This window comes from Bufo bufo, chromosome 5, assembly GCF_905171765.1.
Source record: "Bufo bufo chromosome 5, aBufBuf1.1, whole genome shotgun sequence".
In the NCBI taxonomy this organism is placed as follows: Eukaryota; Metazoa; Chordata; class Amphibia; order Anura; family Bufonidae; genus Bufo; species Bufo bufo.
Genome location: NC_053393.1, coordinates 268203444 through 268215573, shown reverse-complemented (window position 1 = coordinate 268215573; position 12130 = coordinate 268203444). Strand labels below are relative to the sequence as shown.

The 12130-nt window shown below is 43.7% G+C and overlaps 1 protein-coding gene across 2 annotated transcripts in view; it reads right to left on the bottom strand.

The window, feature by feature from the left end:
- Positions 1 to 12130, bottom strand: part of SLC9A3 (solute carrier family 9 member A3) — a 481978-nt gene that overhangs the window by 174830 nt on the left and 295018 nt on the right. For both annotated transcript variants that reach the window (XM_040433112.1, XM_040433113.1), the window contains exon 7: positions 5378 to 5580. In XM_040433112.1, the coding sequence (XP_040289046.1) occupies positions 5378 to 5580 (203 nt within the window). The remainder of the gene's footprint in view (positions 1 to 5377; positions 5581 to 12130) is intronic.

Sequence of the window (12130 nt, the reverse complement as noted above, 5' to 3'; positions counted from 1 at the left end):
GTAGTGTAGTGTGGTGATTGGTGCTACTTTACAGAGCTGCCTGTGTCCTCTGGTGGTCGATCCAAGCAAAAGGGACCACCAGAGGACCAGGTAGCAGGTATATCAGACGCTGTTAACAAAACAGCGTCTTATATACCTTTTCAGGGGTTAAAAAAATCGCATCTACAGCCTGCCAGCGTATGATCGCCGCTGGCAGGCTGTAGATCTGCTCGTTTACCTTCCGATGCTGTGAACGTGCGCTCCTGTCTGCGCGCGTTCACAGGAAATCTCGCGTCTCGCGAGATGACGCGCCGATGCGTCGAAGAGGAACAAACCGACCGCCCGCAGGACGCATCCCTGCGTTAGGCAGTCGGGAGAAGGTTAATTACTGAATATGGCAGCAATATATAACCCTGGAACTTCAAAGGTCAAGATGCTGCAAGGCCTGAAAAATTTTGTATTTTGCACAAAAAAAGGTGTTTTATTAATAAAAGAATCAAACCCCTGTGATTAAAGGATGTATCTCACACGCCCTGAACCAGACTAGGCCTTCTTTTAATTTTGTTTGCTGTATTTCAAATACCTGAATAGAACCCCTGTATATACAGGGTGTATCTCACATGCCCTGAACCACACTAGGCCACAATTAAATTTGTTGGCCCAAACGGGTGTTTGTTTAATAACTGAATCTGACCGCAGTATAAAACCCTGGAATTTCACACGTGCTGATGCTGCAAGGCCAGAAAAATAGTGGAATCTGGCAAGAAAATGTGTTTTGAAAAATCAAGAAAATGATGGCTGTATTTCTAGCTTAAATTGCACACTGACTAATCCAGATGTTGTATATTGCCAAAAAAGTGTTTTTTTGGTAACAGAATATGAAAGCTGTATATATTAAACGTGAATTTAACACTTGCAGATCTGGAAAATAGTGTTTTTTTGGCAAAAAAGTGTGTTTTTAAAAACCCAGAAAATGATTGCTGTATTTCTAGCTTAAATTGCACACTGACTAAGCCTGCAAATGCAGCAGATATTGCAAATTGCCAAAAAATTTGATTTTTCAATGTCCCAAAGGCTCAGAGCTTGCATAAAATGGCCGCCGCCGCCGCCCACCTAACTGACTTATTAAAGTTATTTTTTTTCGGTCACTGGGCTCAGGGCGGGATAAAAAAAATTGTGCCCTGCATGCCAGAGAAGGCTTTAGAACATATAACTGCACCGATGAACAGCAAATAGGCCCTTACTTTTTTCCACTTATACATGCCACAAAAGGCTTTAAATCAAATAACCGCACCGCAGAACGGCAAATAATATATATTTTTTGCCACTAATACATGCCAAAAAGGGCTTTAGAACATATAACTGCACCGGTGAACGGCAAAAAGGCCCTTACTTTTTTCCACTTATACACTCCACAAAAAGCTTTAGAACATATAACTGCACCGCTGAACGGCAAATAATATATATTTTTTTGCCACTAATACATGCCAAAAGGGCTGTAATTTTCTCACTTCACCACACAATGGCTAATAAACCCTTTTTTCCCACTAATACAAGCCAAACAATGCTTTAAAAAATACAACTGCACCGCACAAGGGCAAATAAGACGTAGAAATATTTCCTTGTAATAAACCCTGTTAATGGCTGTATCAAACAGCACCTGCACCTCAATAACAAGAACGGACTACTGGAATTACAGAGCTGCATAATGGCAATTTGGATCCCCAGTCAGTGCAGCAAGGTGCAATAGGATTGTTCCTAATACCCAGGCTGTAAACTCCCATACTGAACCCTAGACTGGATTCACTCATCCTTACTGGGGACATAATTGTACAAGAAGGGTCTCCAACAGCACTGTACAGCCTGCCTAAGGCTCAGTTCAGACCTGAGCGTTTTACAGCGCGTTCCTACGCGCTGTAAAACGCTCAACAAGGAGAAACCAATGCTTCCCTATGGGAATGGTTCTCACCTGGGCGTTTTACAGCGCGTACGATCGCGCTGTAAAACGCCCGACGCTCAAACAAGTACAGGAGCGTTTTTTTGGGCGCTTGTCGCGCGTTCCCGTACATAGACTTTCGGGAACGCGCGACACTGTGTGTACGCTTGTCTCTGTATGCGCGATTGTAAACGCCCGTACAATCGCGCATACAGAGCGCTCCTTTCAGAAGGCTCAGGTCTGAACTGAGCCTAAGGCTACTTTCACACCTGCGTTTAGGTCGGATCCGTCTGGTATGTGCCCAGACGGATCCGCACCTTTAATGCAAACGTTTAGATCCGTTCAGAACGGATCCGTTTGCATTACCATGAACAAAAAAAAAAAAAAAAAAATTTTTTTTTTTTTGTTCATGATAATGAAAAACGGATCCGTTTTGACTTTACATTGAAAGTCAATGAGAGACGGATCCGTTTGAAAATTGAGCCATACTGTGTCAACTTCAAACGGATCCGTCCCCATTGACTTCCATTGTAAGTCTGGACGGATCCGTTTGCCTCCGCACGGCCAGGCGGACACCTGAACACTGCAAGCTGCGTCCAGGTGTCCGCCTGCTGAGCGGAGGACAAACGGAGCCAGACTGATGCATTCTGAGCGGATCCGCATCCATTCAGAATGCATTAGGGCTGGACGGATCCGTTCGGGGCCGCTTGTGAGCCCCTTCAAACGGAACTCACAAGCGGAGCCCCGAACGCTAGTGTAAAAGTAGCCTAAACTGTTTACATTAAGAACAGATAAATGAACCCACAACTGAGGAAATCCTGTTCTGACACAAAGAGTGATACATATTGACTTTGTTTTCTGTATTGAATTATGTATTAGCAGATTTAACTACCTAAAATAGGTGATTTATGTTATAAACTGATAAAGGTTGCATTTTAATAATAGGGATCCTTCTGCATACTCTATAATTGAGGGACCTACTGTTAGAGGTCAGACAAAAGGCTGAGTCTTCTAAGTACACTGAATGTCTTGTTTATTAGTCTCTAATTTAAGTATTAGATAAGGCAATGTTGAAGGAGAGAAGAAGCATTCATATACAGTAGGCACAATTTAGCAGATAACTTTATAGATGTGGTGCACTTTTTAATTTAATATATTTTTTTAGCAAAATCAGCTGTGAATCCTGAACAGTGGTACAGTATAAATGACATACAGTGCCTTGAAAAAGTATTCAAAACCCTTAAACTTTTCCACATTTCTTTTCATGTTACACACAAAATCCTAAATGTATTTTATTGGGATTTTATATGATAGACCAACACAAAGTAGCAAGTATGTGTGAAGTGAAAAGAAAATGGTTTTAATTTTTTTTAATAAATATAAATCTGCAAAGTGTGGTGTAAATTTATATTCCGCCCCCCCCCCCCCCCCCCCCTGATTCAATACTTACAGCTGTTAGTCTTTTGGGCTATGTCTCTACCAGCTTTGCACTTCTAGAGGCTGAACTTTTTGCCCATTCTTCATTGCAAAATAGCTCAAGCTCATTTAGACTGGATGGAGAGCGTCTGTGAACAGCAATTTTCAAGTCTTGCCACAGATTATCAGTGGGATTTAGGTCTGGATTTTGTCTGGGCCATTCTAACACAGGAATATGCTTTGATCTAAACCATTCCATTGTAGCTCTGGCTATATGTTTAGAGTCATTGTCCTGCTGGAAGGTGAACTTCCGTCCCAGTCTCAAGTAATTTACTAAATACCAGGGTTCCTCCAGGATTGCCCTGTATTTAACTCCATCCGTGATGCTGCCTCCACCATGTTTCACAGTGTGTTCAGCGTGATGTGGTGTTAGTTTTTGGCCAATCATAGCGTTTTGCATTTAGGCCAAAATGTTCAATTTTGGACTCATCTGATAAGAACACCTTCTTCCACATGTTTGTTGTGTCCCCTACATGGCTTGTGGCAAACTGCAAATGGGACTCCTTATGGCTTGCTTTCAAAAATGGCTTTCTTCTTTCCACTCTCCCATAAAGGCCAGATTTGTGGCGGACACAACTAATAGTTGTACTGTGGGCAGATTCTCCCACCTAAGTTGGGGATCTCTGCAGCATCTCCAGAGTTACCATGGGCCTTGTGGCTGCTTCTCTAATTAGTGCTCTCCTTGCCTGTGCTATCACTTTAGGTGGACAGCCATGTCTTGGTAGGTTTGCAGTTGTGCCATACTTCTTCCATATTTGGATGATGGATTTAACAGTGGTCCGTGAGATGTTGAAAGCTTGGAATTTTTTTTTTATAACCTAACCCTTCTCCACAAATTTATCCCTGACCTCTCTGTTGTGTTCCTTTTGGTTTTATGATGCTTTTGGTCACCAATAGTCACTAACAAACCTCTGAGGCCTTCACAGAACAGCTGTAGTTATACTGAGAATACATTACACAGAGGTTGACTACTATTTACTATTAACTAGGTGACTTCTGAAGGCAATTGGTCACAGTGGATTTTATTTAGGAATATCAGAGGACAGGGGGCTGAATTCAAATGTACACCACCCTTTCCAGACTTTTATTTATTAAACTTTTGAAAACCATGTATTATTTTCTATTCACTTCACACATACTGTACTTGCTATTTTGTGTTGTTCTATCCCAAGTTTGCAGGTGTAACGAGAAATGTGGAAAAGTTCAAGAGGTATGAACATTTTTTCAAGGTTCTGTAGCTATACTTCTTTCTTCTAATTTTAATCTAAATATTGCGATACCTGCAACAAATAGGCCAAATCAATGTTTCCATAGGTAGTTTTTGGCAGGCTGTGCCTTCCCTTGAAATAAATAGATATAAGAGAATAAGCATTCCTGCCCCCCAAGATGCATGTGTGTTGTGGTATCCTCCGATCCCCTGCATCGGTGTGAGAAAACCTTTTCACTGTGTACTTAATGAGTTTCTGCAAGAATGGGGGAATGGGGATGGGGGGGAAGGGGTTGGCAAACCCTCCCATTTGTACGGACCTGTAAAAGAAGGATTACTTATCTGCTTCCGAATGCCAGTAAACTGTCACATGTTGCAAGGGGATCCGATCTCCACAGTGGCTGTGATTGGCAATGTCAAACTGGATGCTGACCTCAAGGGAGCACTGCAGGCCTGAAGGAGAAGGAGTGGGAACCCGGCACCGGAAAGCAGGTAACTAATCCTTCCTTTACAGGTCTGGTCAAATGGGGAGGTTTGCCAACACCCCCATTCTTTCACAACCCCTTTGTGGTACAGAAGAAAGGGGCATGATTATAAGAATGAAAATTCCAAATCTCTACAACTCTCAGAATAGCTGACTATGATTCAACATTCAGTAAAAAATTACTGAAAATAGCAGCTCTGTACAAACTGCTGTAAAAGGTGGAATAATATGTACCTGAAAATAATAAATAAATGAAACGTAGAGAGCAGTCTCGTTGATCCAGAATTTAACATACCTGAAATATGACTGTAAAATATACAACAATTATAGTTGTACTGACAAACAAGTTCTTGGCTTTTACTCTTTCACCATCTAGTAGAGCAACAAGAGCAAAGGCAACAGCACCTCTCAAACCGCCATAAGACATCACCACTTGATCTATTATTTCAAGCTGTACCATTCTGTAGCGGTTTAGAATCCATGTTTGAACAACCACACCTGAAAAAAAGAAAAATTTAGATAAAACATTTCAGTTCTATATAATCATTTACATAAATTATGTTTGCTCCCAACTAGGCTTTCTGCACTAAGTGGCCTGCAAATAAGTGGAGTTAAAAAAAAAAAATCGTAATTGGTGCTGAGTGTAATTTGAACTTCCAAAGTGGTTGTATATAGTATATAATATAGTATGGTGGTCTATTTTGTGAACATTCAAATTGTGTAGAACGACTGACACAATTTTAAAATTCATTTTTCTTTTCTGATACACTAACTAAGGGGAGGAGTTAATTGCCTCAGGCGCTTTATATTTAACTACAGGACTCAAATAAAAATACTGAAATATTATTTTATTATAAATATATTCCCAAATACATTTCATTAGTCATAACAGCTCATTTTGACTAGGGAGCAATCATTAGAATTAATAAAATGGCTGAAAAAAGACATCTGTCCATCCAATTCAGCCTGTTATCGTGCAAGTTGATCCAGAGGAAGGCAAAAAAAAAAACAACCTGTGAGGTAGAAGCCAATTTTCCTCACTTTACTCACTTTAGGGGAAAAAAAAATTCCTTTACGACTCCAAACAAGCAATCAGAATAACTCAATCGAGCAACAACCCATCTCTAGTAACTACACTGCTCAAAAAAATAAAGGGAACACAAAAATAACACATCCTAGATCTGAATTAATTAAATATTCTTCTGAAATACTTTGTTCTTTACATAGTTGAATGTGCTGACAACAAAATTACCCAAAATTTTAAAATGAAAATCAAATTTTTAAACCCATGGATGTCTGGATTTGGAGTCACACTCAAAATTAAAGTGGAAAAACACACTACAGGCTGATCCAACTTTGATGTAATGTCCTTAAAGAGGAGCTTTCACCTGTATAAACTATGTTAACTGAGTATGCTGCCATATAGAGCGGCGCCCGGGGATCTCACTGCACTTACTATTATCCCCGGGCGCCGCTCCATTCTCCCGTTATAGGCTCCGGTACCTTTGCTTTTTAAGTTATAGTAGGCGGGTCTTCCCTTGTCCTGTGGGCGTCTCCTTCTCCTAGGCTGCAGCGCTGGCCAATCGCAGCGCACAGCTCACAGCCTGGGAGAAAAAAAACTCCCAGGCTGTGAGCTGTGCGCTGCGATTGACCAGCGCTGCAGCCTAGAAGAAGGAGACCCCCACAGGACAAGGGAAGACCCGCCTACTAGAACTTAAAAAGCAAAGGTACCGGAGCCTATAACGGGAGAACGGAGCGGCACCCGGGGATAATAGTAAGTGCAGTGAGATCCCCGGGCACCGCTCTATATGGCAGCATACTCAGTTAACATAGTTTATACAGGTGAAAGGTCCTCTTTAAAACAAGTCAAAATGAGGCTCAGTAGTGGGTGTGGCCTCCACGTGCCTGTATGACCTCCCTACAACTCCTGTGCATGCTCCTGATGAGGTGGCGGACGGTCTCCTAGGAGATCTCCTCCCAGACCTGGACTAAAGCATCTGCCAACTCCTGGACAGTCTGTGGTGCAACGTGACGTTGGTGGATAGAGCGAGACATGATGTCCCAGATGTGCTCAATTGGATTCAGGTCTGGGGAACGGGCGGGCCAGTCCATGGCATCAATGCCTTCATCTTGCAGGAACTGCTGACACACTCCAGCCACATGAGGTCTAGCATTGTCTTGCATTAGGAGGAACCCAGGGCCAACCGCACCAGCATATGGTCTCACTAGGGGTCTGAGGATCTCATATCGGTACCTAATGGCAGTCAGGCTACCTCTGGCGAGCACATGGATGGCTGTGCGGCCCTCCAAAGAAATGCCACCCCACACCATTACTGACCCAATGCCAAACCGGTCATGCTGGAGGATGTTGCAGGCAGCAGAACGTTCTCCACGGCGTCTCAAGACTCTGTCACGTCTGTCACATGTGCTCAGTGTGAACCTGCTTTCATCTGTGAAGAGCACAGGGCGCCAGTGGCGAATTTGCCAATCTTGGTGTTCTCTGGCAAATGCCAAACGCCCTGCACGGTGTTGGGCTGTAAGCACAACCCCCACCTGTGGACGTCAGGCCCTCATATCACCCTCATGGAGTCTGTTTCTGACCGTTTGAGCAGACACATGCACATTTGTGGCCTGCTGGAGGTCATTTTGCCGGGCTCTGGCAGTGCTCCTCCTGTTTCTCCTTGCACAAAGGCGGAGGTAGCGGTCCTGCTGCTGGGTTGTTGCCCTCCTACGGCCTCCTCCACGTCTCCTGATGTACTGGCCTGTCTCCTGGTAGCGCCTCCATGCTCTGGACACTACGCTGACAGACACAGCAAACCTTCTTGCCACAGCTCGCATTGATGTGCCATCCTGGATAAGCTGCACTACCTGAGCCACTTGTGTGGGTTGTAGACTCCGTCTCATGCTACCACTAGAGTGAAAGCACCGCCAGCATTCAAAAGTGACCAAAACATCAGCCAGGAAGCATAGGAACTGAGAAGGGATCTGTGGTCACCACCTGCAGAACCACTCCTTTATTGGGGGTGTCTTGCTAATTGCCTATAATTTCCACCTGTTGTCTATCCCATTTGCACAACAGCATGTGAAATTGATTGTCACTCAGTGTTGCTTCCTAAGTGGACAGTTTGATTTCACAGAAGTGTGATTGACTTGGAGTTACATTGTGTTGTTTAAGTGTTCCCTTTATTTTTTTTGAGCAGTGTATAATCTGTAATATTATTACACTCCAGAAATACATCCAGGTCCCTCTTGAACTCTTTTAGTGAATTCACCATCACCACCTCCTCAGACAGAGAGTTCAATAGTCTCACTGCTCTTACCTTAACCCCTTAAGGACCGGGTCATTTTTCAACTTAAGGACCAGACAGATTTTTGCAAATCTGACATGTGTCACTTTATGTGGTGGTAAATTTAAAACGCTTTTACTTATCCAAGCTATTCTGAGATTGTTTTCTCGTCACATATTTTACTTAATGACAGTGGTAAAATTGAGTCAAAAATGTTTATTTTTATTTATAAAAAAAATACCAAATTTACCCAAAATTTGGAAAAATTCGCAACTTTCCAAAGTTCAATTTCTCTGCTTTGGTCTGCAAATTTTGGGGTGCGTATGACTTTTTGATTGCGTGCTATTACACTTTTTGTGATGTAAGGTGGCAAAAAAATTGCTTTTTTGACACAGTTTTTTTATTAATTTTTTACGGTGGTTATCTGAGGGGTTATGTCATGTGGTATTTTTATAGAGCAGGTTTTTACGGACTCGGCGATATCTAATATCTATACTTTATTGAAACATAAAAAAACATGTTTTAGCATCTCCATAGTCTGAGAGCCATATTTTTTTTTGGGTGATTGTCCTATGTAGGCACTCATTTTTTGCGGGATGAGGTGACGGTTAGATTGGTACTATTTTTGGGGGCATACGCCTTTTTGATCGATTGGTGTTGCACTTTTAGTGATGTAAGGTGACAAAAATTGATTTTTTTACACAGTTTTTATTTTTCATGGTGTCTATTGGATGGGGTGGATCATGTGATATATTTATAGAGCCGGTCGTTACGGACGCGGCGATACCTAATATGTGCGTTTTTTTTTTTTCAATTTTTTATTATAAAATCAAGGGAAAGGGGCGTTTATTTTTTTATTCAAAACACTTTTTTCAAACTTTATTTCTGTCCCACTCTGGGACTTCAACTTTTGGGGGTCTGATCCCCTCTGCAATGCATTACAATACATCTGTATTGTAATGCATTGCCTGTTGGTGTACTACAGTGAGTAGTACACAAACAGGTTGCCTAGGAGACCCAGCCTGAGTCTGGATCTCCTCGGCACCCGTAGAAGGAAGGTCCTGATGCCATTCAGGGCATTGAGCAGCCTCTGCATGGCATTGGGCTGCCTTGTCACGCATCGAGTCCCCGAAACAGCAGCTCGGGAACTCGATGCACTGCTTTACCCTCCGCAAACCACTTCCATGTCGCGGTCAGCGCGGACCGCGGTATAGAAGGGGTTAATCTGCCGGCATCGCTGTTTCAGCAGGGGCCCGGCAACCAGGGACTGCCGGACCCCTGCAGTGATCGGGCGCGCATCGCTCCGGTGCCCGTTCGATCATCCCACCGTGCATGTACGGCGGAATGCATTCTGGCAATGCATCCCCCACCGTACATGCACGGTGTTCTGTGTTAGGGGGTTAAAGAATCGTCTTCTATATTTGTGTACAAACCTTCTTTCCTGTAGATGCAGAGGATGTTCCCGCGTCACAGTCACAGTCTTGGGAATAAATAGATGATAGGAGCAATCTTTGTACTGACCCCTGATAGTTATGCATAGTTATTAGATCGCCCCTTAGTCGTTTTTTTTCTAAATTGAATAATCCTAAATTTGATAATCTTTCTGGGTACTGAACTCCACCCATTCCAGTTATTACTTTAGTTGCCCTTCTCTGAACCCTCTCCAGTTCCAGGAAAGGGGAAGGGCTGGCAGATCTGTCTTATTCATCATTTTCTACGCCTGTTTTAGGCCTCATGCACACGGCCGTTGTTTTGGTCCGCATCTGAGCCGCAGTTTTTGCGGCTTGGAAGCGGAATAGGGATCGACCGATATAAAAATTTTAGAGCCGATACCGATAATCTGAACTTTCAGGCCGATAGCCGATAATTTATACCGATATTCTGTGCATTTTCCTTTTTGAAAAAACAAAATAATTCCTACACAAATCTGCTGAAAATTAACTTGTTTATTGTTAACATTTAGCTTTTTTTTTGTAAATCCTTCTTTTTTATTTATACTTAATATTTTGGTGTTTGTGTTTTATTTTTTAACTTCTTTTTATTTATTTTTTACTAACTTTTAGCCCCCTTAGGCCTCTTTCACACGAGCGTGTCTGGATGCGTTGCGGCAAACCCGCGCGAGTAGGTACGCAATTGCAGTCAGTTTTGACTGTGATTGGGTTCCGTTGTTCAGTTTTTATCGCGCAGGTGCAAAGCGTTTTGCACGCACGTGATAAAAAACTGAATGTGGTACCCAGACCCGAACTTCTTAACAGAAGTTCAGGTTTGGGTTCAAGGTTGTGTAGATTGTATTATTTTCCCTTATTAGGCTACTTTCCCACTTGCGTTCAGAGCGGATCCGTCTGCTGTCTGCACAGACGGATCCGCTCCTATAATGCAGACGTTTGGATCCGTTCAGAACGGATCCGTCTGCTTTATAGCTTAGAAAAAATTCTAAGTGTGAAAGTAGTTCAGACGGATCCGTCCAGACTTGAATTGAGCCATATTGTGTCATCTTCAAACGGATCCGTCCCCATTGACTTACATTGTAAGTCTGGACGGATCCGTTTGCCTCCGCACGGCCAGGCGGACACCCGAACGCTGCAAGCTGAGCGGAGCGGAGGCTGAAAGCTGACAGACTGATGCATTCTGAGCGGATCCGCATCCACTCAGAATGCATTAGGGCAGTACGGATGCGTTCGGGCCGCTTGTGAGCCCCTTCAAACGGAGCTCACAAGCGGAGCCCCGAACGCTAGTGTGAAAGTAGCCTAACATGGTTATAAGGGAAAATAATAGCATTCTGAATACAGAATGCATAGTACAATAGGGCTGGAGGGGTTTAATTCTTTTTTAAAATCATTCAACTCACCTTAATCCACTTGTTCGCGCAGTCGGCATCTCTTCTTCTGTCTTGTTCTGTGAGGAATAGGACCTTTGATGACGTCACTACGCTCATCACATGGTCCGTCACATGATCCATCACCATCACCACTATTGTACTATGCATTCTGTATTAAGAATGCTATTATTTTCCCTTATAACCATGTTATAAGGGAAAATAATAACGATCGGGTCCTCATCCCGATCGTCTCCTAGCAACCATGCGTGAAAATCGCACCGCATCCGCACTTGCTTGCGGATGCTTGCGATTTTCATGCAGCCCCATTCACTTCTATAGGGCTTGCGTTGCGTGAAAAACGCACAAAATAGAGCTTGCTGCGATTTTCACGCAACGCACAAGTGATGCGTGAAAATCACCGCTCATGTGCACAGCCCATAAGAAATGAATGAGTCCGGATTCAGTGCAGGTGCAATGCGTTCACCTCACGCATTGCACCCGCGCGGAAAACTCGCCCGTGTGAAAGGGGCCTTAGGGGCTAGAACCCTTGTCCTATTCACCTTGATAGAGCTCTATCAGGGTGAATAGGACTTCACACTCTCCCTGCTGCCCTGTGCATAGTACACACAGCAGCAGGGAGCTGACTATGGCAGCCAGGGCTTCCGTAGCATCCTGGCTGCCATGGTAACTGATCGGAGCCCCAGGATTACACTGCTGGAGCTCCGATCAGAAGCTGCCACTGCACCACCAATGAGGAGGGGAGAGGGGACCCTGTGGCCACTGCCACCAATGATTAATACTGGGGTGGGGCGCACTGTGCCATCAATGTCTTTAATACTGGGGTGGGGGGGCGCACTGCACCTCCAATGTCTTTAATACTGGGGTTGGGGGCGGCGGGCGCAGCGGCACAGGGGGAGGGAGACGCAGCTTCCTTCTTCCCTGT